At 43.2% G+C, this 26,314-nt stretch overlaps 2 protein-coding genes across 2 annotated transcripts in view; one reads left to right on the top strand and one right to left on the bottom strand.

Moving 5' to 3' along the window:
- Setdb2 (SET domain bifurcated histone lysine methyltransferase 2) overlaps window positions 1-26,314 on the top strand; it is an 85,864-nt gene that overhangs the window by 53,032 nt on the left and 6,518 nt on the right. The gene's annotated exons all lie outside the window — the stretch shown is intronic.
- On the bottom strand, window positions 1,180-13,707 carry Phf11 (PHD finger protein 11). The gene is made up of 6 exons (XM_021181373.2): window positions 13,601-13,707; window positions 9,917-10,038; window positions 7,627-7,734; window positions 4,463-4,596; window positions 2,447-2,496; window positions 1,180-1,505 (listed from the first exon to the last, which is right to left on the bottom strand). Exons 1-6 carry the CDS (start codon window positions 13,641-13,643, stop codon window positions 1,354-1,356), a joined length of 609 nt encoding a protein of 202 aa, XP_021037032.1. The 5' UTR covers window positions 13,644-13,707; the 3' UTR covers window positions 1,180-1,353.

Genomic DNA, 26,314 nt, shown 5'->3' with positions numbered 1-26,314 from the left:
GTAACCCAATCACAAAACAACTCACATAATGTGTACTCACTGATAAGTGGATATTAGCCCAGATACTTAGAATAGCCAAAATATAAGATACAATTTGTAAAACACATGAAACTCAAGAAGAACAAAGACCAAAGTGTGGACACTTTGCTCCTTCTTAGAATTGGGAACAAAACACCCATGGAAGGGGTTACAGAGACAAAGTTTGGAGCTGAGACGAAAGGATGGACCATCTAGAGACTGCCATATCCAGGGATGCATCCCATAATCAGCCTCCAAATGCTGACACCATTGCATACACTAGCAAGATTTTACTGAAAGGACCCAGATATAGCTGTCTCTTCTGAGACTATGCCGGGGCCTAGCAAACACAGAAGTGGATGCTCACAGTCAGCTATTGGATGGATCACAGGGCCTCTAATGGAGGAGCTAGAGAAAGTACCCAAGGAGCTAAAGGGGTTTGCAACCCTATAGGTGGAGCAACAATATGAACTAACCAGTACCCGCTGGAGCTCGTGTCTCTAGCTGCATATTTATCAGAAGATGGCCTAGTTGGCCATCAGTGGAAAGAGAGGCCCATTGGTCGTGCAAACATTATATGCCTCAGTACAGGGAAACCCCAGGGCCAAGAAGTGGGAGTGGGTGGGTAGGGGAGTGGGGGGAGGTATGCGGATCTTGAAATGTAAATGAAGAAAATACCTAATTAAAAAAAGATATAGAATTTGAGGCACATCAAAATTATGACCTAGTGGCCGGTTCCCAGCACTCATGTTTGGTGACTTACAACTGCCTATAACTCTGGTTCCAGAGGATCATAGAGTTCTATTCTCTGTGGGTACTTGAACACCCATGTGCATGTAAACACACACACACACACACACAAATGAAACATAAGTTTTTAAAAAGTCTATCTGAAAACAACAGCTGTATCCACAACAACAAAACCAGCCAAGCTAGCACACCAGCCTCAGTGATGTCTCCATCCAGCTGTGCACCTCTGGGAAACAGACCTCCTGGCCTCGGGGCATTTTTGCCTCTAACTAGAGAATCTGTATCTTTCATATTTTGTTGATTAGCTTAAATTCTCTGGATTACTTTATATTTTGTGTATGAGTGTCTTGCCTGTATGTGCATTAGGTACCATGTGTATGCCTGGTAACTGGACAGGACAGAGGATGGTGTTGAGTTCCCTCAAACTGGAGTTATGGAGTGACACACCATGTCGATGCTGGGAACCGGCCTTTGTCCTCTCAGAGGAGCAAGTGCTCTTAACCACTGAGCCATCTTCCCGCCCATGGTGTGTGTTCTTAAAGAATGGGTTACAGAAGGGCTGGGGAAGCATGGGAGGTGTGTTTTCTAGAATGCCCGTTCAGTACCTGACTCTGAGGCAGTCTCATCCACGAGTCTTCCATGAATTGAATCCATATTTTCTAGTATGTGTTCAAATAGTTCAGTAAGAAGTCCTGCTTCCTGGCATTTCTTAAGAAAAGGAGCTTTGACAGCTGCATCTAAGAACAAAGAATGCATCTTTAGGAGGAAATGGACAGCTATTTGCATCATGTGGTCACTTTATACTTTACCAGTTGATAGGTGAGCAAACTTGTCTCATTTTTCTGTAGCTCAAATAGTAAATGGTTCAAAAATGAAAACATTTCTCTGCTTATAATAACTGTATGAAGTGATGTGGTTTTGTAAAATTTAAATGCTTGAGATGACAGCCCCTCGTATTTGTCACAGATTTTGTGTTGTAAGGATATTTATTCCCTTTATAGAACAAACGTCACCTGTCCCTGTGAGGGGTGACATACCACTAGATTCTGGCTTCAAAAAAACCTATGGGCAGAGAGTTGGGCAGTCCTATCATCCTCATCAAGTGGGTGCTTATCAAAGATAATTACCCAGTGTTTCATCATCAGAGTTTTATCATTTATAGTCTTTTACCAGTGATTTGTTTCTTATAGCATTTGTACTGAACAGTACAGTAAAAGTGCCAAAGTTTTACAGAGAACATTTTTCTTTTGACATAGGGTCTAAGTATGTAGTTCAGACCAGCTTAGAACTAACTCTCTCTCTCTCTTTCTCTCTCTCTCTCTGTATATATATATATACACACATATATGTGTATATGTATACATGTATATTATAATGTCTGTGTACATATTATTATAATCATTTTCTGTCAACATACAGTAATGAAAAAACCCTTTAGTGGTACTTTCCAATCAGTTAATGACTACACCTAGAGAATGCTCAGTGGATAAGAGCAGTTGCTGCTTTTCCAGAGGACCCAGGTTTGGTTCCAAGCATCCATAGGTGGGTAACAACCATCTGTAACCTAAGGTATCCACACAAAAAAGTGCACATAAGAACTTACAAATGAGAAGAAATTAGATTATTTCATGTTTTGCCTACATAATTAACTTTCTTTAAGCCCACTTTGGAAACTCACCAAGTTGTGTGGGTTCTTGACCTTCTGGAGTGTGTTTTTGACAAAATACTCTGAAAATACAGATGTTCAAAGAATCACTGAATCTTTTAATTTGTAGAGATCCACCAACCTTTGTCTCCCCGGTGCTGGCATTAGAGCTGCATGCAATTACACTGGCTGAAGTTTTCATTTTTAAAAGAAATGTGTTCAAGTCAATGTCAAATTGTTAACCCACATCCAGTGTGGGTGAGGGTGGCCATTGTCTTTGTGCCCTCTAAGCAGTAGAAAGAGGACTTTAGTCTCGGAAGGTGTGAATGCTGGGTGAATATTTTGAGCACTTCCTATGTTGTGATGAGGGGCATCTAAAAAATTATGGTCTAAGATTTGAAGCTTCAATCTGACCACCCACAGTCTTGCTGATCTTCACAGTTCACACAGACACACGTGCAGCACTGTGGAGAGTGACTTTTCAGATCAGAGCGGGCCTTCACTAGCACTTGGATTTGGCGAGTGTCTTCAGAGGGGTAGAGAGAGAGAGAGAGAGAGGCAGCATAGCAGGCTAGAGAACAGGAATGAGGAGCTGTAGGGGACTTCTCTGCCTAGGCTTGCCTTTGTCTTAGCTCTTATGAGACTAGGGTCCTCCAGTTACCCCAGTGCCCTCAATGCAGCCTTCCCAGTAGCACCCAGCTCAGTCACCTCCTCTGGACCTGGGACCTCTGCCCACCTTACATTCAGTCTCAAATTGCACTCTCAGAGGGACTTGGATTTGTGCCTTCACCTCTCCTGTACATTGATTTTAGGCTTATACTACTTTTGTAATGCATAAAGAAGTAGAGAGACTATTAGGATAGACTCCCTCACCCGTGTCCTCCCCATGCCCAGTGTCAGTAATTTTCAAATCAGGATGAAGCCGGGCACAAGCCTTTAATCCCAGCACTTGGGAGGCAGAGGCAGGCAGATTTCTGAGTTCAAGGCCTTCCTGGTCTACAGAGTAAGTTCCAGGACAGCCAGGGCTATAAAGAGAAACCCTGTCTCGAAAACAAAACAAAACAAAACAAAACAAACAAAAAATCAAATCAGGATGAAGCCCATTCCTGCTTCAGCCTCTCCCATGAGCCAGTGCTCATTGTGGCCTCTCTGAACCTGTCCATCCCCCAATCTGATTACCTTGTCGGCTTCATTCTCTCTGAGTATCCCTTAGCACCTTGTGAAGTATCTCAGTTATTCTATGAATCTCAGTGTTTACATTAAACTTATAACAGCAGAGAAGCCCACTTGTTCCTTGTTTAAACAATTATTTTTTTAAAAAAATAGATTAAGTATTTTCATTATGGTTAGTGAGCATATTTTTAAAACTTATCTCTGTAATTTCAAGGCCAGCCTGGTTTACTTGGTGAGATACTGTCACAAAGAATAAAACCTTGTTACAGAGATTTCATGTGTTTAAAAATGACTGATATAATAAATTGAGCTCTTTGTGAGCATAAACAATAAAAGTGGAACTCTGAGAATACAAGCCACTGTTGGTTTCTCAGTAATTCAAATATAAAAAATCACTGTTCAAAACTGAATGAGTTTTTATAAACAGTGACAATCTGGGGGCCAGCAAGATGAGTCTGCAGGTAGAGGTGCTTGCTGTCAACTCCAACAACCTCATTTCCATGTCGGGGTCCAACACTGGAAGCAGAGAGATCAGACCCATTACCTATGGATGTTCGATTGAAGGAAGGTATCTTCCCAATGCAGAGAAGAACAGACCTGGATTGGCTCCTGTCTCTTGTAGGACATGCAAGCTTCCATTATGAATGAGGCTCTCCCAGGAACAAGAGAGGACAGAGAAGATTTAGAAAGTCAACCCCTTGAGTAGTTCTTTTCCTGTCACGTGGAGAAATGTGAAGCCAAGAAGTTCCTGCTCGTATCCCATAATCCTGTTCTCACATGAAACTCATTTGCATGAATTGAGAAGTATGTCACAGGCTAGCCACTCCCTAAGCACCCCCAACGCTCCACCATGGAGTTTTAAAGCTATTTGATTACTTGTAAGTGCCATGATCTTCATCAACTTGTAGAATTGCGTGGTCTTCCATGGCACAGGATAAGTGGTAATTCTTGGTGCAGGACTGTACATCACATCCCACGGTGGCTCCTTTGTTATTACAAAATGAGCATTTCTAGAGAAGAATAGTTCACAGTGAGTTAGTACTCTTTCTTTGCTAAAAAGTAAGGATGCCATTAAATATTGTTTAAGCCAGCAGCCAGGTGATTTTGTCCTGGCTGTCTCTGGCATATCCTCCATACCCACACTAAATAAGCGTTGATTTGGTAACCCACGAGGAAGTTTCAGCAAAACTGATGCCAATTGGAATCAAAGGCCTGGCATAGACATATATGCAAAAACATTAGATGTTTTCAAAACACAGTCTTCCCCTTTAGTAGAGACTTTTGTTTTTAAATAGCAAAGCTGTCAGGCTTTTTTTTTATCACTAGACAGACACTTGATTTGGGGTCCTTGAACCTCAGGCCAGAGCAGCTCCTTCTTGTGCCACTAAAGGGTGTGTGACTTCAGCTGGCAAATTGCTATGACTTCCTCCTAGACATTCCTCCCTTGAAAGGTGGGGCTTGCGCCACAGCGTAGCAGTTAAGGATTCTGTACAATAAAGTGCACCAGTTTCAGATTTGTAGACACTAAACAATAAAAATATAACTAAATACAATATTTTCTTACTCCCTTGGTTTTATGTCTCTATCACATTTTATCTGAAGGTGGTCTAGAGATGGTTAGGCATTGTGTGGCGACAGGAAGCCCTTCAAGAAGTACTATAGTCTTATGCTATAATGAGGGGCAAACCAGCCATGCCCAAGTCTGATTGACACCATCCTTTGGCTAAATGAGGTCCAAGTACAATGGGGCCACTCTATAGAGCAAGAGACAGCACTCGTGGGATCCCAAGTAAGGATCCCATGAAAATACATAAGGAAACATAAGGAAAAGTCAAAAGTAGGTAAAAACCAAGGATAAGATATAGATAGCGTTCTACAGCACATACAAGAGCAGTTATTCAATTGTAGAAGAGCAATGTAGCAGCATGAACAGTGAAAACGATGGGCTGCACCCTCATGCTACAGTTGCTGACAGCTCTGCAATGAGGTTTGCTCATCCAAGAGGAGAGATCCTCAAAGGAGAAAATTACGCCAGAAGATCAGGCTGTAGACATCCCTGTTGGGCATTTACAAAATTACCTAAGAATATGGGAGGGCCCAGCCTCTTGAGAGTGGAGCGATCCCAGGACTGGTGGCCCTGGGATCTATAAGAAAACAGTGAGTAAGTAGCTCTCACCTCATGTGCCTTTTGCATCCCTTTCTGTTACCCAACACTTCCAATGTATCTGTTTCCCAATAGGAAAGTCCATGGAAACTCTTAAGGATAATAGCTGCTTTCTCAATATTCTATGTACTCAACTGCCCTCATTCTAAACTGGGCTGTTTCCACATAGGCAAACTCTGTAACAGTGGCTCTCCAGTTGTGGGTCACAACCATTGGAATATGTATTTCTGATGGGCTTAGGAGCTTAGGATCAGCTCAGTGGCAAAATTACAGTTATAAACGACCAAAGAAAATAAATTTATGGATGGTGGTTCTTAAGACAATCTGAAGTGTGTGTTTTCTTTTCACCATGCTCCACACCATGAGAACCACTGTTCTAGAGTCTAATGGTGCCCTTCCTTAACTATCTGTGAACAGCCTCAAATACAATTATCACACAATGATAGAAGTGTTTGAGTTGACATTGTCTAGCTACTTTCTAATTAGGAAAATTTACATGCAGCATGCTGGTACAAGTACTTTGAAAAAAGAACATACCAGTGTGTCTCCAGTGATTGACACCTTACTGTGAGTGTGGCCAGCCATAGGACCTCAGATTTGTCATCCTGTTTACTCATCTGCAAATGGCCTTTTATAAATGGAGCCAGGAGACACAGTCGTCCTCAGAGACACAGCTTAGGAACTAGGAATCAGCTCAGATTCTCAATTTCAGTTATAAAGGTCCAAAGATAATAAATTTATGGTTGGTGGTTCCTAAGACCACTTGAAATATGTATTTTCTGTTGAAAAGGTCCCACAGGTAGAGAGAGAACCACCACTCTAAAATCCAAGGGTAGCTTTCCTTAACTCTGTTCATGAACTGCCTCAAAACCAATTAACACAGAGTAATAAAAATTATGTTTCAGTCGATGACCTCTAATTTGAAAGCCATAAGCCTGCTGGAACACATACTGATATTTTGCAACCTAACATAGCAGAGTGCCACCAGTCATTGATACCTTTTGTGGTTCTGGTCAGACATGATACACTCAGGCTTGCCATCCTGTTACTTATCTGCAAATGGCCTTTTATAAATGTAGCCAGGAGACACAGTCAACCTCAGAGAGACAGCCTTTCCCATTCTTCTTTCCTGCAGAGTCCCTTTATGCCCTCAGCCCCAAGGCAGATGCTGACAGTGATAACCACCCAGAACTAGTGCAGAAAGACATGCAGCCACCCTTGACATTCAGAAGGCATCTTACTCCATGTGAAGGATAAAGCCTGTTGCTCTGACTGCAGCCTGCAGCTTTGTGGCACCAAGAGGACCAGCTAGCTGCTCTGAGGCAGGAGAGCAGAAGAAAAGCCTAGATGGCGCTGTTGAGCTGCTGAAATGGGTGTTTGCTCTGCTGGAATGACAGTAAGGACTTGTTCCAGCCTGTCTGACCAGAGAGTTTTCACCCAGACAGAAGCATCTCGAGCCTGCTCTGCTGATGTGTGCGACAGTTGGCTGTAAGCAGACAGCGTCAGCTGAGGGAGCGTCTCACAGTCCACCTTCCAGCTCTCTACATGTTTCTCAAACCCTGCTACACCATAGACTCTATTTTTAGATGAAAGATTCAGTTTTTTATTTTTATTTCTGTTGTATGTGTGTCTGAGAGAGCAAGCATGTTAGTGCATGTGTCTGTGAAAACCAGCAGAGGGTGTCAGATGCCCTGGAGCTGGAGTTACCAGGGAGTTGTGAGTTGCTATTTGGTGACTAGGGACCAAACTCAAGTCTTCTAGAGGGACAGTGAGCAATCTTCACTTCTGAATCCCCTCTCCAGGCCGACGATAGACTATCCTTTGACCGCAGCCCCCAAGACTCATAATTTATGAGAAATAAAACATGTCAACTTACCAATCTTCTTCCTCTCCTGATCTCTTTCTTTACAGATTTGACATCAAAGTTTCTAACTGTATTAGGTAGATCAGGAGCCTCACACTCCACCAGTCCTGATGAATACAGCTGCAGGATGGAAAAATCGCAGAGTCAGTGTGAAGTAGCCCTGACCGACACAAGTCAGAGATGGTTCTGAAAAGGGCTGCAGAGGAGTGCAGAGTGGACGATGGCTCAGAGCACTGGCCACTGTGCAGGAGATGAACAGACACGAGCCTTGGGCTCCTGTGAGAAACCTCGGTCTACAGACACAGTTGTACTGGGTAACTGATCTCTATTGACTCTGGAGCCAGGCAGACAGTGGCTCCTGCAACATTGTTCTCTGCCTAGGAATGCAGAGCAGGCTCTGGCAATGGCTGAAGCCATGCAGTCAGAGAAGCCAAAGCAAGGGACAGAGGCCATTCCTGATCTCCTTCTTAGACTTCAAGGACTGTGCCTACCTCCACAACCATATGGCAGACCTTCACTCTTGAGTTGTTGAGATAGGGTCTCACTGTAGCCTAGCTGGGCTAGAACTCACAGAGTCTACCTGTCTCTGCCCCTGAGTGCTAGACTAAAGCCATACACTAATACATCTGGCTTTATGATTTTTTTTATAGATAGGATCAAGCTATACATCCCATGTTACCTGGACCTTGGCTTCTTCCTTAGCTTATATGCAGTGGAATTGCAGTTATGAGTGAGTGACCACAGCTAGCCCAGAACTCCACTGTATGTTTTAGCAGCCACAAATCTCTTTCCTCCTCAGCATTTTGGATGATATTGGGATAGCTCTGTGGTTCAGCATGTAGACTGTCCTTCCAGTTTCCTACAGGATCTACATTCTGCTTCTAGCTCTAGGCCACCAGCTCACAACTGTCTTAACTCCAGCTCCAGAGGGTTACACACATGTGTACACACATACATTGAAATCTTTCTAAAATTTTACTAAATATGTGTGCCTGTGTGTGTGTGTGTGTGTGTGTGTGAGTGTGTACTCTCTGTGATGTGTGTGTATCCTGGTGTGTTCGTGTTCATGAGTGTATGTATCTATGTGGATGTTCTGTGTCTGCCTGTAGTGGACAGATTTAATTTGGCTGTCATTCTCTACTGCTATTTGACTTTTTTCTAAGATTTTTTTTTTTATGAAAATGAGTGTTTTGTCTGCATGTATGTATGTGTATCGAATGTGTGCTAGTTTCAGCACAGGTTAGAAGAAGGTATTGGATTCCTGGAAGTGGAGTTACAAATGCTTGTGAACGAACCCTGTTTCCTGGGAACTGAGTCTGGGTCTTCTCTGCAGCAGCAGCTTCACCACAGAGCCATCTCTCCAGCTGCTCTCTACTTTACATTTTGAGAGAGTTGCTCCCTAACTTGGAGAGCTCACAATTTCAGCTCACCTGGTTGGCCAGCAGGCTTCTAGAGTCCTCCTGGCTGCACTCCAGCCAGGGACTGGATGCATGGGACTGCAGGCAGTAAGTTCACCTGTGTCCTGGGGATGGAAGTCAGGACTTCATGCTCATGTCCCCAGCACTTCACTAAATGAGCCACCAGCTTTCTAGCTCCAGATAAAGTTCTGGAGTCACATAAACCTCAATGATCTACCTGTTCATGTCACAGAGAAACTCAAAGAAGGAAGAGCATGAGAAACATGAGAAAAAGTTGTGACACTTTCAGAGGCAAAAATTTTTTTATAAAAATGATAAATCATGATGTGAACATTAATCCTTGCATGTTGAGGTCAGAGAATGGCCCTGGGAAGTGGTTCTGTTCTTCTGCCATGATTTGGAGTCAAGATCTCTCTGTGTTTCTACTGCTCTGCTCCAGTTGCAAGCTTAGTGCATGGATAGGTTGTATCGTATCGTGATGCTGAGAGAAAAAGTTGGACAATGCTAATGTCTGAATTTGATTGTTAAGTTGTACGTATGTGAGAGAAAGTTCTTGCACACTCAAGCATACACGACAGATGATACCTAATTTAACACAGATCTGACAGTTCCATGTGGTCATACGTACCATGAGTCTCAGCACTCAGGAAAGTGGGGCAGATAAACCTAAAGGAGCATTCCCAACTCAAAGGCCCTCTGTGCATGGAGACATGATATATGTGATGATAATTTTCTACCAGTGATCTTCCATGGGGGCTGTGAGCCACCATGTAGGTGTTGGAAAAGAAAACTGATTCCTTTGGAAGAGTATCTGGTGCTCTTAACCACTGAGCCATCGCATCAGCCCCACACATGTAGTTTTAAATTATTTACCAGAAACTTACCAAACAGTTTTCATGAGCAGCTATATTTGCTGATGGTGAAAAGTATATTTGACTCCACTCATGGCCTTTAGGGCACAGTGCACATGTCCTTTTTTCCATCTTTTCTATGATTGGACAGTCACCTAGAAATAACATCCAGGTTAAAACAGAAAAGCATTTTGTGGCCTTGCTAGCTCCTCCAACTTAAAGGAGCAGACAAGGCCCTGTTCTTAGGACAGAGTCTTAACTCCTGGACCAATCACGAATCAACAATCTCACCAGTGAAAAGCTGCACCTCTTGTGTGGCGCAGCCTCTGCTCAGTGCTGAGGACCAGTGAGAGAAACAGAAACAGAGCAAGCCACAAGGTTGGCTAGGGTGTGACTGAAAAGCTTCTAGAGAGGCCTTACTGAAATCAATAAAACATTTAGAAATTCTCAGATGATGTCTGAGAGCTGCACATATCTATGGAGAAAACTAGGAATGGAGAGCAATGGTTGATTCCATGTGTGTTTAGCACAGATAGGAGTAGGTTCACCTCTGGAGCCTATGAGCTTCCCTACCATGGGGTCTTGGTCAGATTACAGCACGAGGCACGCGCTTCCTCCTGCTGGCCCTAACTCCAATTAGAAATGAGTTGGTCACCCCTATGACTCGATGTCACTCTGTGCCCAGGAACCAGCCATGCTGCTTTTGTTCTTGTAGCTCAATGTTCACAGCTGTGTGAGCCTGTGGATTACTTTTCTTTTCCAACAAGCTCCATGGCTCCTTTCAGTACCACGAAAGCTAGCCAACAGGGAAGACCCTCCTGGTTATTACTTAGTTTCTCATTGTACTGTGCCTAACAATGTGGTGTCTTTGGCAATCGGGTCTTATGATTGGGTTCTCAACTGGTCATTGTGCAGAGAATAGATGTCTGTGTAATGTTGAGACATGAATGAGACAATGAAAAATCACACTGCTTCCCCCAAGGCTCAAGGAACATGGTGGAAGACAGGATGGAAGGATGCTAAGATGCATAGAAACAGTGCCCTCTAGACATGACAGAAATGCTGTGATCAGAAAGTCAACATAAAGCTGGGCCTGGTGGCACACACCTTTAATCCCAGCACTGGGGAGGCAGAAGCAGGTGGATATCTGAGTTTGAGTCGAGCCTGGTCTACAGAGTGAGTTCCAGGACAGCCAGGGCTATACAGAGAAACCCTGTCTCGAAAAACCAAAAAAAAAAAAAAAAAGAAAGAAAGAAAGAAAGAAAGAAAGANAAAAAAAAAAAAAAAAGAAAGAAAGAAAGAAAGAAAGAAAGAAAAAAGAAACTCAACACAGCTGTGTTTGAAGCCAAGGTTGACTGCAAAAGGCCTACATAGGACCAAACCAATTAAAATTCTAGCTTGCATGATGGTGGAGGTTGGGGTGGTGGGCACAGCACTCACTAGCATCTACCCCTAATTGAGGAGATCTGTCAGTTGTGGGCTGTGGGGGAGGGTGTGTTGGTTTTCCTGTAGCATGTGGCCCTTGTTAGGCTTACGTGCTTCCATGGTTGAATATACACAAACACACAGATACACACACACAGAGACACACACAGACACACCCACACAATGTTCACCACAATCTGGAGGTAAAAAACTAGTCCAGATGGAGAAATGAGCAAAAGAATAGTTGAGAAACACAAGGTAAAGACTATCAGCAAGGCAGGAGCAAGAGGAAGATCCCACTGGATATGCCAGAACACCTTGTCTGTACAGGATGGTAGATATACAAAAATGGAACCACATGAAGCTCAAGAAGGAAGACCAAAGTGTGGATACTTCAATCCTTCTCAGAAGGAGGAACAAAATACCCATGGAAGGAGTTACAGAGACAAAGTGTGCCACAGCAGAGACTGAAGGAAAGACCATCCAGATACTGCCCTACCTGGAGATCCATCCCATATACAGTCACCACACCCAGACTCTATTGTGGATGCCAACAAGTACATACTGACAGGAGCCTGATATAGTTGTCTCCTGAGAGGCTCTGCCATTGCCTGACAAACACAGAGGTGGATGCTCTCAGCCTATGATTGCACTTAGCACAGGGTACCTAATAAAGGAACTAGAGAAAGGACCCAAGGAGCTGAAGGGGTTTACATCCCCATAGGAGGAACAACAATATGAATAACCAGTACCCCCAGAGCTCCCTGGGACTAAACCACCAACCAAAAGTACATATGGAGGGACCTGTGGCTCCAGCCACATACATAGCAGAGGATAGCCTTGTCAGTTATCAGTGGGAGGAGAGGCCCTTGGTCCTGTGAAGGCTTGATGCCCTAGTATAGGGGAATGCCAGGAACAGGAAGTGGGAATGGGTGGCTTGGTGATCAGGGGGTGGCGGGAGGGGATAGGGGCCTTTTGGAGGGGAAACCAGGAAGGGGGATAACATTTGAAATGTAAATAAAGAAAATATCTAATAAAAAATATGGTAATTCTTCACAACTGTCTTCAAGGAAGTTTTAAGCTAAATCTCAATGTGTGTGTGTGTGTGTACATATACATACACACACATGCATACACACACACACACACACACACACACACACACACCAGGGTATAGAGCAATAACTCTGTCGACAAATGCTCTTATTTGTCTTGCAGAGGACCCAGGCTCAGTCCCTAGCACCTACTTGGTAACCTATAAACATTTCTAACTCTAGGTCCAGGAGCGATCCTTTGCCTTCTTCTTCTAAACACTAAATCATCAAGTACATGAGGAGTATACAAACATTTATGCAGAAAAGATAATCATACACAAAATAAACCTCAAGAATATACTAGTTGCAGGATGGTTATAGGCTGAAACAAATCACTAGTCAACTCCAAATTTGGCTGAAACATCTCTTACCAAGTGGGTGAGGATAATGGATCCCTGGGTTGTTTCAGGGATGGAAGGATGAAAGCTTTGCCTGAAAATAGTGACTTCCCTTGAGCAGTGATCACTGTTATCCCTGTTGCTTGAAAGGCCTTTAAAGGTTTGGCATTAGTGCCTTCCTATTGTGTCTGTATTCCTGCTTTAACCTTTGGGCCAGGTTTCTACTAGAGAGACAGGATCTGGGCAGGGCTGTAGTAGCCTATCAACACCAGCGTTTAAGTTATTCCTGCTGTCCTTTGTGCATTATTTCTGTTTCTTTACCCAGATAGAACTTCCTGGCCATTCTTGATTGTTTTCTAAGATGGTTCCAGACACCTTGTGGACCACAAAACTGACAAAAAACTGGATCATCATGCTCTTATAATAAGAGAAAACCATCTCAAGGAGATTGTCACCACGGGTGGCCCTGAAATATCAGCCTACACAACACAAACTCTTAAGACCCTGATGGCTATAAGAAACACATACCCCCAAACTGGTCCTCGGTATTCTCCATTTGCCCACAAAGACCTGGATTTCCTTTCCAGATTGCCAATACCCCCAGTAAAGCCTAGCCTCCTTTCCCAAGAGCATGTCTTGACTGTTCCCTTTACAGTGCACAGCTTCCAGAACTTTGGAGAGAGGACCCAACGTGGTGGAACAGGCTGACATAGAGATTTCATGTTCCAGAGGCTCCCAGTACCTACAGCTTTCCCAGCTACTGTAAGCCCAGCTCCACCCTCAGCAACATCCTGCAGTCTCCCTGGAGGTGGGAGAGTGGGGTATGGCAACTTCCTGCTGGCCATCACTCTAGTACTCACCCCTTGAGACTGGGCTGCACGGTGGTGCTGTCTCTTGGGCCATGACTGGGTGCCTGCACTCCTGCAAGAACGACTGAGTTTCTAGTTTCTGGATTCCAGCTTCTACTTCTAGCTCCTAGTTTCGTTTCTGGAAATGTGCATAGTGAAAGCAAAGACCTAATTGGCGGAAAGTGCATGTTGTAGCATGCTGGCAGATTTTCAACTCTGAATAGTCATTTGAAAAGTTTACTCTGCCAATGTGATGAAAACTAGGGCCAAAAATAACTTAGGGGAGGAAATGGATTATAGGACTAATAGGTTGCAGTCATCATCCAGAGAACAAGGAAGAAAGCAGGAGCAGGGAGGATTTCCAGTTCTTTCCCTTGGCTCTCTAAACCTCCTGTGCAGTACAGTCCACAACCACCTGCCCCGTGCTGTTGCTGTACACAGTGGCCTGTGCCTTCCTCCACCAACAAGCAGTCAGGAAAATGCCACACAGGCCACTCTGATGGAGGCAAATATGGAGAAAGGTCCTCTACCCAGTTGTGTGACATTGACAACCACAATAGCCATCAATCAGCTGGAGAAAACCCACACCAGACACCCCAACCGTGCCTGTGCTTAACTTAAGGAACAATCGGTCTGTTCTTCTGAAACTTGTAGCACATTGTTTGGTCTATGTGGGAGTATCGTTAAAGGACAAAAAATTAATAGGTCTTAGACCCAGGTGCCAGTAAGGACTTTTTATTTAGCACCGTGGGCTACAAAGCACCACAGAAATGTAGATCTTTCAGTCCCAGTGACAAAGGGAAACATTCATGTAGGCACTAATATATAGGGAATAGAATTCTAACAGTTCATTCTTTCGGGGGAAATCAAAGATGTAGTCTAGAGGGGAGGCACTCTGCCGCAGACGAACCTCACTTGGGTCCTCGATCCACAGGCGAAACTCAGGTTCCGGTTACAGGTGGGCAAGGAGTCAGCGAGAAGGGGGTGACAGACAGGACACAAGGGAGTGTGGATCTGAATGTATTTAGTCTTAAAGCGAGCACCAATCTTATAAGTGACTTTTACACAAAACAGAGGAATGCCTACAAAGTACTGGCAGGAACCAACTGGGATAAAATCAATGTTAACAACTGGGATCAAAAGCAGCCCCACCTAAGGTCAGGTTAATCTTAGAAGTCAGGGGCAAGGGACTCTGGCCCTTGCCATAGTTCCTAATCTAGTCCAATGTTTAGTCCAACTTCCCCCTAGGCCATTGTAAATTCCTATGTATGGGTGTAACTCAGCTATCTATAGTTCTAAGTATCTACTCCTGTTCCTCCTTAGACCACAACCTTCCTTCTTCCCAGATTATGGTAAATTCTTGCATAATGGGAGTAGTGTGCCCTGAGATTTCTAACTCTTATCCAGTAAGATACTGTAAGAAAGCATGCAAGACCCTCCACATTATCGCAGAGACAAATCTGGGGCACTCTAGCTATGGGAATGCCAAATTTCCAGGAGACTAAGTTTCCGTGAACTTTTCACCTCAGGACCACGCCCAGGCTTTTCAGCCTGTCAGACAGGTCACTACTGGAGTGGATGTAGCAGCACTCTAAGAGGACCAAGGGCAGCCTGTGCCTGGCAGAAGAAAGGCAACTAAACAGGGCACCATGGACAGCCTGGGCAAAATGAAAGGACCTAGCACAGGATGGCAAGGGCCTTGGGTAGGTCCTGGAGAAGGCCTTTCGCACACTATCAGGAAGAATAGAAGAGCAAGGCCTGTGCTTCTGAGGAAAGTCTCTAGCTTCCAAGATAAAGACCAGGCAAGTGTGTGTGTGTGGTGGTGGTGGGGGGAACAGACATGTGAGAGAACAGAGGCCTTGAAGGGAAGTATCACATGAATACACATGTGTATGTGTATACACATAGTCGTTGAAATAGTATTTTATACTTTCTTATCTTTTCTTTTTTTTTTTTTTTTTGGTTTCGAGACAGGGTTTCTCTGTGTAGCCCTGGCTGTCCTGGAACTCACTTTGTAGATCAGGCTGGCCTCGAACTCAGAAATCAGCCTGCCTCTGCCTCCCGAGTGCTGGGGTTAAAGGCGTGAGCCACCACGTCCGGCATTTTGTACTTTATTACACATTACTTTGTGTGCATTTCAGTGTGTGCACATGTGTGCCATGACACATAGGGCAGTTAGACTCACTTCAGGCTAAGGTAATTCTCTTCTATCATGGGGGTTCCAAGGTCTGATCAGGCTGTTATGCTTGACAGTAAGTATGTGCCTTTACAGGCTGAGTCATCTCTTTGGCCCATACCTAATGTCTTAAAAGACGAAGTACTATTAAAGCACAGAACAGAACAGGATTCTTGAAAGGAATCTCCTGTAACCAAAGTAACTTTGGGACAGAGTCAGGCCAATCTCTATGAGCCATATAGTGAGAGCCTGTCTCAAAAAAAAAAAAAAAAAAAAAAAAAAAAAAAAAAATCCAAAAGAATCCTAAAAGAAGAGGAAACCCTTAGGAAGAAAATTAACATGGGCTGGAGAGATGGACCAGTAGGTAGAGCAACAGAAGTAGAGTGTACTGGCTAGTTTTGTGTCAACTTGACACAGGCTGGAGTTATCACAGAGAAAGGAGCTTCAGTTGGGGAAATGCCTCCATGAGATCCAGCTGTAAGGCATTTTCTCAATTAGTGATCAAGGGGGAGAGGTCCCCCTGTGGGTGGTGCCATTTCTGGGCTGGTAGTCTTGGTTTTATAAGAGAGCAGGCTGAGCAAGCCTGGGGAGACAAGCCAGGAAAGAACATCCCTCTATGGCCTCTGCATCAGCTCCTGCTTCCTGACCTGCTGGAGTTCCAGTCCTGACTTCCTTTGGTGAGGAACAGCAGTATGAAAGTATAAGCTGAATAAACCCTTTCCTCCCCAACTTGCTTCTTGGTCATGATGTTTGTGCAGGAATAAAAACCCTGACTAAGACGTATAGACACAATTCCTGAGTTCTCCTTTCATTAGAATCAGGATGAGATGTGCATCAGTGGTCTCAGGACTTTAAAGAACAGACAGGATGGCTGCTAGGCTTGATGGCCACCCAGTGTAGTTGAAATGCCCAGCCAGGTTCAGAAAAGACTTTCTGAACAGATCAAGTTGGAGAATGATAAAGTATAACACCCAATACCCATACTCATTCACATACACTAAAAGAAAAAAGACAGACTAGAAAAATACAATGTAATTGTTGGGGGTGGGGCACAGATTCAGATGGAAGGTGGAAGATGGAGGGAATGCTAGAGCAGAGAATTCGAATCTGGACTCGCCTTTAGACTGAGGGGAAGTGCATTCATTTGTTGCCTTAGTGCAACACCAATGTATGATTGGCAACTCAGTGTTACTTCCTAATATGCTTGTCTAATACACACAGTAATCAACAAATCTCTAATTGGTAGTAAAGCCTGGTCAACAAGAAGGACATCGTGTTTGGGCCTGGAACCTAGCCAAGTATTCAGGACTAGTGAAGTCATGGATCTTAGAGAAAAACCAACAACTGTCACCTTACTAAACCAGTATAATCCCTAACTACATTGTAAATATGTGTCCTTAGACCCATAGATGAGTATAGCTCTCACCCTTCAAGGAAACTTCATTTGGAAAAGCAGATGGAGATCCTTATAGCAAACCACAACTGATAAAAATACAGTTCCAGAGCCCAGGCCCAACTAATGCATCAACACATTACAACTCCTATGAGTAAGATTCATTATGGAAGAGGCAGAAGGACAGTTAAGAGCCAGATGAACAGAAAGTCTGCTTTGAGATTCTGTCTCTTGGATTTGTCAAAGAAGCCATGAAGTCTCACCAACACGGCTGCGTTGAAAACAGGCTGAACAAGGGACACCAAAGGACATGCTAACATGGGAAGGGAAATGCCCAGATGGCCTCAACCCTCCACAAAGAACTACAGATAACCAAGGAGTGCTGAAAGCAGAAGAACTAAGTCTTCCCCAGGGAAGAACACATCAATTGGTCATCCAATAGCCACCTGGAAAACTTGTACATATAAGTATCATTTTTACAGACTAAGCACAATGTATTTACTTAGACTTGAGTGCTCTGGGGCACTGTGGGTGCTATGCTTCTTCAGGTAAAGAGCCACGACAGACAGTGCTCTGTAGGAATCTATGAAGGAGATTTGCTTCTTGTGAGTCTGTTTTCCACACCTCTTGTTTCTAGATAAGTATATATTTTTTAAAGATTTATTTATTTATTTATATGTAAGTACACTGTAGCTGTCTTCAGACACTCCAGAAGAGGGAGTCAGATCTCGTTACGGATGGTTGTGAGCCACCATGTGGTTGCTGGGATTTGAACTCTGGACCTTTAGAAGAGCAGTCGGGTGCTCTTTCCCACTGAGCCATCTCACCAGCCCAGTATATTTTACATGTGAGGTTTTTACACCTGGCTGAACATTGAGAAAGGACGAAAGATTAGTTGCTTTTGATTTTTAAATTTTGATGAGAGGATTTTTTTTTTAACTTGGATTAAGAAAGTCAGTAAAATATCTCTGAGCCTTTGGGCACAAGCCTCTCCACACTGCCTGTGGAGGACAGGAACTGGCCAGTGCTCCCTGAGTGCTGCTCACTGTCACCAACCTCTTGTGGGGGCATCAGCACTGTGGGGGGCGGGCTCTTAAGGAAAACTCTTGAATATGCTTTAAACCCAATTAGACAGTCAAGATATATCTAGGTTTGTTGTGATGCTTTTAAGATGGAAAGATGGCTCAACAGGTAATGACTCTTACCACTAATTCTGATGCCTTAACTTCAGAATCCACAGGGTGGAGAGAACAGACTTACAAGTTGTCCTCTGATGGCTACACAGAGGCCCAATAAAGGAGAAAGAATAAGAGATAAAAATAAAAGATTTAGGTACCTATGGAAGAAGTAACTAGAAATACCTGTGAAAAGGTGATGATAAAGCAGCGTTTTTTCAGGAGAGGAGAGTGTTACAGAAATTAGAGCCCCAACTTCTCCCCCCCCCACCCCCCTACCCCACCCCCATTACCCAACAGTGCTTCACTAAGGTTGTGTTTGCGGCCAGAGTGCACACTACCCTCCCCTCTCCCTAAAGTTACTCACAAACACATTCTACATGGCTGCTCTTTTCTGACTTGATGTGATTGTTAAAGCCACCCTTCTTACAGGACTCCATAGAACGCTCACCGTTTTCGGTGGTGGGAGGAGTCCAGGCCAAAATCCATCAAAACTTAATTGAAGCTTCTGAAAGACCCTTAAAGCGAGGACACCCCCACGTTCTGACTCAGGAGAGTTGACACCCCAAATCACTTACAAGAAACAGCTTTGATGCAAACCGCAAGAGGACTTTTTGTTCCAGGGCACTCTGGAGCCTAGTCATACACCGCGACAGGGGTGGAGGACTGCAAACCACGAGTGCAGAATTGGGACAGCTTTTGTGGGGTTACAACAATGCCCGCGCTTCGCAAACCAATCATGTCATAGCATCAAGAGCCCGCACAGTGCGGGCTAATCGATTTGTACCACTCTATAGTTTCTAGGCCAATCATAGTTTCAAGCCCGCACTCCGGGGGGTGAGGGTGGGAGCAATCAGTTTCCTATAGGTTGGTTGATCCGCATTTGTACGGGTTCCTGGGCGGGGTCGGCAAAACGCAGTTTCAGTGAGTAATCGTTCCTTCTATGGTGCAAGCTGTTTACAGAAGCTAGCCAAGCGGCTAGTCAACTCATTTCCTGTTATCTTACAAGGCCTGGATCACGAATTCACAGATAGCAGACCCTGGAGCTGCAAGAAGTGTGTGTGACCTTTTACCTATACTCTGGCAGGGAGCAGGGTCTGGAATTTGTGTTATTTAGGGCTCCTTAGGAGGCTGGAATTGGGGCTGTATATTCTAGTCCTCCTTTGTGGGGTAGGATCTCCTTCCCTTCTGAGGTATAGCAAGTCCCCTCTGGGATCCTAGAGAACCAGTCTATCTTCTTTATCTCTTGCCAGTCTTCCAGGGTGTACTGCCGCCCGGGTCCTGGGGTTGAGGACTTTTCTACTACAAGCAGAAAGTTAACACTCTGGGCTGCCTGCTTGGCGACCTGGTCAGCCATCTGCTCTCCTTTTGAGATTAAATCTTTGGTCTTCTGGTGTCCAAGGCAATGTACAATGGCTAGTCTTTTTAGCAGATGTAAGGCTTCTAGCAAGCTTAGGATTTCTTCTTTGTTTTTGACTTCCTTTCCTGCTGAAGTGAGCAGCCCCCTCTGTTTATAGATAGCCCCATGCACATGTGCAGTCGCAAAAGCATACCTGATGTCCATGTAGATATTGATGGACTTCCCTTCGGCCAGCCGCAAGGCTTGCATGAGGGCCACGAGCTCAGCCTTTTGTGCTGAAGTTCCTTCCGGCATACTGCTGGCCCCTACTGTGCGGGTCCCATCCACTACTGCCGCCCCAGCCATCCTCTTACCTTCTACCACATAGCTGCTCCCATCAGTGAACCAGGTCAGTGCTTCTACGGTCAGCGGAATATCTGTGAGATCCTTACGGACCTCAGTCTCCTCAGCTAATAGTTGATGACAATCATGCACCATTGGTTCATCTGCTTCTTCAGGCAGAAGAGTGGCAGGGTTGAGGGTGGCTGGTGGAGCGAACGTGACCCTCCCTGTGAGAAGCAGGCTTTGATAGTGGGTCATACGGGCGTTGGTCATCCACTGGTCCGGGGGGCTGCTGGATGATGTTCTCCAGTGCATGCGGGGCCATTCTGGTTACACTCTGACCCAACGTTAATATGTCTGCGTCCTTGACCAGTATGGCCATAGCCGCAATCGCCTTTAAGCATGCAGGCCACCCACTGACCAAGGGATCAAGTTTCTTTGAAAGGTATGCAACGGGCCTCTTCCATGGTCCCAGTGCTTGAGTCAGGACACCTCTAGCTAACCTCTCCATTCATCCACATAGAGAGTGAAGGGCTTAGTCACATCTGGGAGGGCTAAAGCAGGGGCACTCAGTAAAGCCTTTCTAATCTTATCAAACGCTTTTTTGGTGCTCGAGTGTCCACGTGAACTCTTGTCTTTTAATTTTCCTAGTGGCTGTAGCAGTACTGAAATGTTCTGCTCTGGTATCAACCAGGTACTCGACTGGTCACCCCTCAACTTTCAGAGTTACCCTGGGCTCAGGGAGGGGGTCCAAGCCCTTAGTCTTCGTCTTCCCCTAAAGCTAGGACCCTTGGTCCTTTGTTTTTCTTCTTAGAGCAGTCCCTTGCCCAGTGTCTTTTCTCTTTACAATATACACACTGGTCCTTGTCAAGTGGGGTCTTCTTGCCCAGGTTCCCTAACTGTCTTGGGCCTGCCCTGGGTCTCCTAAAATCTCTCTCTCTCTCTCTCTCTCTCTCTCTCTCTCTCTCTCTCTCTCCCTCCCTCTCTGCTGCTGCTGCTGCTCTTCCCTTCTAACATTGTAGTCAAGATTTTGGTCAAATTTCTTTCTTGCCGTCTATCATGTTTTTCCTCTCTCTCCTTCTCTTTCCTCTGTTCCTTCTCTTCTTCTATCTCCCTCTTGGAATGCACCTTCTCTGCCTCTTTTACCAGATCACGTAACTCAGCCTCTTGCAACCCTTCCAGTCTCTGAAGTTTCTTTCCGATATGGGGTAGACTGCCCAATAAAGGCCAGGACCACTGAGGCCTTCTGAGCTTCAGAAGGTAGGATCAAAGGGAGTGAACCGCCTGAAGGCTTCCATAAACCTTTCAAGAACACCGAGGGAGGTGCAGTCGGCCCCTGTATTACCTCTCTTACCTTAGCCAAATTAGTGGGCTGTCTTGAGGCACCTCGGGAGTCCAGAGCCTGATGATAGATTCTCAAGTTCTCCCTACCTTCAGCCGTGTTGTAGTCCAAACCAGGGCGAGTCAAAGGGAATCCCATGTCAATTTCATTTTGTAGCTGCGTAGGCCACCTGGCTCCCAGGATATTTTTTCTAGCCTCTAACAGAATCCTCTCTTGATCCTCAGTTGTGAAGAGCGTCTGCAGCAGCTGCTGACAATCATTCCAAGTAGGCTGATGAGAGAACATAAGGGACTCCACCAACCCAGTGAGGCGTTGGAGATCCTCTGAGAAAGGGGAGTGGTTGGTTTTCCAATTGTAGAGATCAGCAGAAGAAAAGAGCCAATACCGGAGGGGCTGCAATTGGCCACCCAGCATGGGAGGGCCATAGGTGTACAGTGGTAATGTCATAATCCGGTCTGTTCGCCGGCTCCTGGCTGGCTCCTCTCCATTTTTTCATAGGGTTATTTGGCTCTCTGGAGTCTAACTTCTTGAGGTCTTTGTATATATTGGATATTAGCCCTCTATCGGATGTAGGATTGGTAAAGATCTTTTCCTAATCTCCTGGTTGCCTTTTTATCTTATTGACAGTGTCTTGTGCCTTACAGAAGCTTTGCAATTTTATGAAGTCCCATTTGTCTATTCTTGATCTAACAGCACAAGCCATTGGTGTTCTGTTTAGGAATTTTCGCCCTGGGCCCATATGTTCGAGGCTCTTCCCTACTTTCTCTTCTTTAAGTTTCAGTGTATCTGGTTTTATGTGGAGGTTCTTGACCCACTTGGACTTGAGCTTTGTACAAGGAGATAAAAATGGGTCGACTTGCATTCTTATACATGCTGACTGCCAGTTTGAACCAACACCATTTGTTTAAAATGCTGTATCTTTTCCCACTGGATGGTTTTATCTCCTTTGTCAAAGATCAAGTGACCATAGGTGTGTGGGTTCATTTCTGGGTCTTCAATTCTATTGCACTGATCTTCCTGCCTGTCTCTGTACTAATACCATGCAGTTTTTATCACAATTGCTCTGTAATACAGTTTGAGGTTAGGGATGGTGATTCCCCCAGAAGTTCCTTTATTTTTGAGAATAGTTTTCACTATCCTGGGTCTTTTGTTATTCCAAATTAATTGGTGAATTCCTCTTTCTAACTTGATGAAGAATTGAGTTGGAATTTTGATGGGGATTGCATTGAATCTGTAGATTGCTTTCAGGAAAATGGTCATTTTTACTATATTAATCCTGCCAATCCATGAGCATGGGAGATCTTTCCATCTTCTGAGATCTTCTTCGATTTCTTTCTTCAGAGGCTTTAAGTTTGTGTCATACAGATCTTTCACTTGCTTGGTTAGGGTCACACCAAGGTATGTAATTTTACTTGTGGCTATTGTGAAGGGTGTCGTTTCCCTAATTTCTTTCTCAACCTCTTTATCCTTTGAGTAAAGGAAGGCCACTGATTTGTTTGAGTTAATTTTATATCCAGCCACTTTGCTGAAGTCGTTTATCAGCTTTAGGAGTTCTCTGGTGGAATTTTTGGGATCACTTAAGTATACAATCATATCACCTGCAAATAGTGATATATTTACTTATTCCTTTCCAATTTGTATCCCCTTGATCTCCTTTTGTTGTCTAATTGCCCTAGCTAGAACTTCAAGTACTATGTTGAATAGATAGGGAGAGAGAGTGGGTAGCCTTGTCTAGTCTCTGATTTTAGTGGGATTGCTTCAAGTTTCTCTCCATTCAGTTTGATGCTGCCTACATGCTTGCTGTATATTTCTTTTACTATGTTTAGGTACAGGCCATGAATTCCTGATCTTTCCAAGACTTTTAGCATGATGGGATGCTGAATTTTGTCAAATGCATTTTCAGCATGTAATGAATTGATCATGTGGTTTTTTTTTCCTTGAGTTTGTTTATATAGTGGATTACATTGATGGATTTCCATATATTGAACTGCATGCCTGGGATGAAGCCTACTTGATCATGGTGAATGATTATTTTGATGTGCTCTTGTATTTGGTTGGCAAGAATTTTATTGATTATTTTTGCATCAATGGTCATACGAGAGATTGGTCTGAAGTTCTCTTTCTTCATTTGTTCTTTGTGTGGTTTAGGAATAAGCATAATTGTGGCTTCATAGAATGAGTTGGGGAGTGTTCCTTCTGTTTCTATTTTGTGGAATAGTTTGAAGAGTATTGGTATTAAGTCTTCTTTAAAGGTCTGATAGAATTCTCCACTAAACCCATCTGGTCCTGTGGTTTTTTTGGTTGGGAGACTATTAATGACTGCTTCTATTTCTTTAGGGGTTATGGGACTGTTTAGATGGTTTATCTCATCCTGTTTTAACTTTGGCACCTTCTTTGTGTCTAGAAAATTGTCCATTTCATCCACATTTTTCAATTTACTTGAGTATAAACTTTTTTTGTAGTAGTAGAATCTGATGAGTTTTTTAATTTCCATGGTTTCTATTGTTATGTCTCCCTTTTCATTTCTGATTTTATTAATTTTGATAATGTCTCTGTGCCCTCTGGTTAGTCTGGTTAAGGGTTTATCTTTCTTGTTGATTTTCTCAAAGAACCATCTTCTGGTTTTGTTCATTCTTTGTATATTTCTTTTTGTTTCTATTTGGTTGATTTAAGTCCTGAGTTTGAATATTTCATGCCTTCTACTCCTCTTGGGGGTTTTGCTTCTTTTTGTTCTAGAGCTTTCAGGAGTGCTGTCAAGCTGCTAGTGTAAGCTCTCTCCAGTTTCTTCTTGGAGGTACTTAGAGCTATGAGTTTTCCTCTTAGGACTGCTTTCATGGTGTACCATAAGTTTTGGTATGATGGGTCTTCATTTTCATTAAATTCTAAAAAGTCATTAATTTCTTTATTTCTTCCTTGACCAAGTTATTATTGAATAGAGTGTTGTTCAATTTCCATGTGTATGTCTGTTTTCTGGTTTTTTGTTTTTTTTTTTTTTTTGCTTTTTGTTTTTTGTTTTTTTAATTTAAGACCAGCCTTAGTCTATTGTGATCTGATAGGGCGCGTGGGATTATTTCAATCTTCCTGTATCTGTTGAGGCCTGTTTTGTGGCCAATTATATGGTCAATTTTGCAGAAGATACCATGAGGTGCTGAGAAGAAGGTATATTCTTTTGCTTTAGGATGAAATGTTCTATAAATACCTGTTAGATCCATTTGCTCATAACTTGTTAGTTTCACTGTGTCTCTGTTTAGTTTCTGTTTCCATGATCTGTCCATTGCTGAGAGTGGGGTGTTAAAGTCTCCCACTATTATTGTGTGGGGTGTGATGTGTCCTTTGAGCTATAGTAAAGTTTCTTTTTTGAATGTGAGTGCCCTTGCATTTGGAGGAAAGATATTCAGAACTGATAGTTCATATTGGTAGATTTCTCCTTTGACCAATATGAAGTGTCCTTCCTTATCCTTTTTGATAACTTTTGGTTGAAAGTCGATTTTATTTGAAATTAGAATGGCTACTCCAGCTAGTTTCTTGGGACCATTTGTTTGGAAAATTGTATTCCAATCTTTCACTCTGAGGTAGTGTCTGTCTTTGTCACAGAGGTGCATTTCCTCTATGCAGTAAGATGCTGGGTCCTGTTTACATATCCAGTCTATTAGTCTATGCCTTTTTTTATCAGAGAATTGAGTCCATTGATGTTAAGAGATATTAAGGAAAAGTGATTGTTACTCCCTGTTATTTTTGTTATTAGAGGTGGCATTATATTTGTATGCCTATCTTCTTTTGGATTTGTTGAAAGATTACTTTCTTCCTTTTTCTTCAGTATAGTTTCCCTCCTTGTGTTGGTTCCATCTATTATCCTTTGTAGGGCTGGATTTGTGGAAAGATAATGTGTAAATTTGATTTTGTCATGGAATATCTTGGTTTCTCCATCTATGGTAATTGAGACTTTTGCTGGGTATAGTAGTCTGGGCTGGCATTTATGTTCTCTTAGGGTCTGTATGACATCTGCCCAGGATCTTCAGGTTTTCATAGTCTCTGATGAGAAGTCTGGTGTAATTCTGATAAGTCTGTGTTTATATGTTACTTGACCTTTTCACCTGACTGCTTTTAAAATTCTCTTTGTCTAGTGCATTTGGTGTTTTGATTATTATGTGATGGGAGGAATTTCTTTTCTGGTCCAGTCTGTTTGGAGTTCTGTTGGTTTCTTGTATATTTATGGACTTCTCTTTTCTTTATTTTAGGGAAGTTTTCTTCTATAATTTTGTTGAAGATATTTGCTGGTCCTTTAAGTTGGGAATCTTCACTCTTCTATACCTATTATCCTTAGGTTTGGTCTTCTCATTGTGTCCTGGATTTCCTGGATATTTTGGGTTAGGAGCTTTTTGCATTTTTCATTTTCTCTGTCTGTTGTGATAATGTTTTCTAAGGTATCTTCTGCACCTGAGATTCTTTCTTCAGTCTCTTATATTCTGTTGGTGATGCTTGCATCTATGACTCCTGATCTCTTTCCTAGGCTTTCTAACTTCTGGGTTGTCTCCCTTTGTAATTTCTTTATTGTTTCTATTTTCTTTATTTGGGGGTGGGGAATGGAATTTTTTACTGCAAAACCATCTAATTATAGACTAAGAATACATGATTTAATTTTCATGTTTGTACATTACTAATTTACAAGTACAAGTTTCTTTACTCAATATCAAAGAACTTACGTATTTTTTCTTGTTTTTAATTTGAATAATTATCATATTTACTTATATTAAAACTCTAAATTATATGCATTTTTACTAACATATTTGTGGTGTCACGTTTTCATTGTCCCTTTTAATATTTTTCCTTTTATTTAATTTGTAATTTTCATTATTTTCTTTTTTTAATTTTTTTTATTACGTATTTTCCTCAATTACATTTCCAATGCTATCCCAAAAGTCCCCCATACCCTCCCCCCCCCTCTCCCCTACCCACCCA

This window comes from Mus caroli, chromosome 14, assembly GCF_900094665.2.
Source record: "Mus caroli chromosome 14, CAROLI_EIJ_v1.1, whole genome shotgun sequence".
Taxonomy (NCBI): domain Eukaryota; kingdom Metazoa; phylum Chordata; class Mammalia; order Rodentia; family Muridae; genus Mus; species Mus caroli.
Note: the sequence above shows the minus strand (reverse complement) of the source record. Positions and strands in the feature narration are given on the sequence as shown.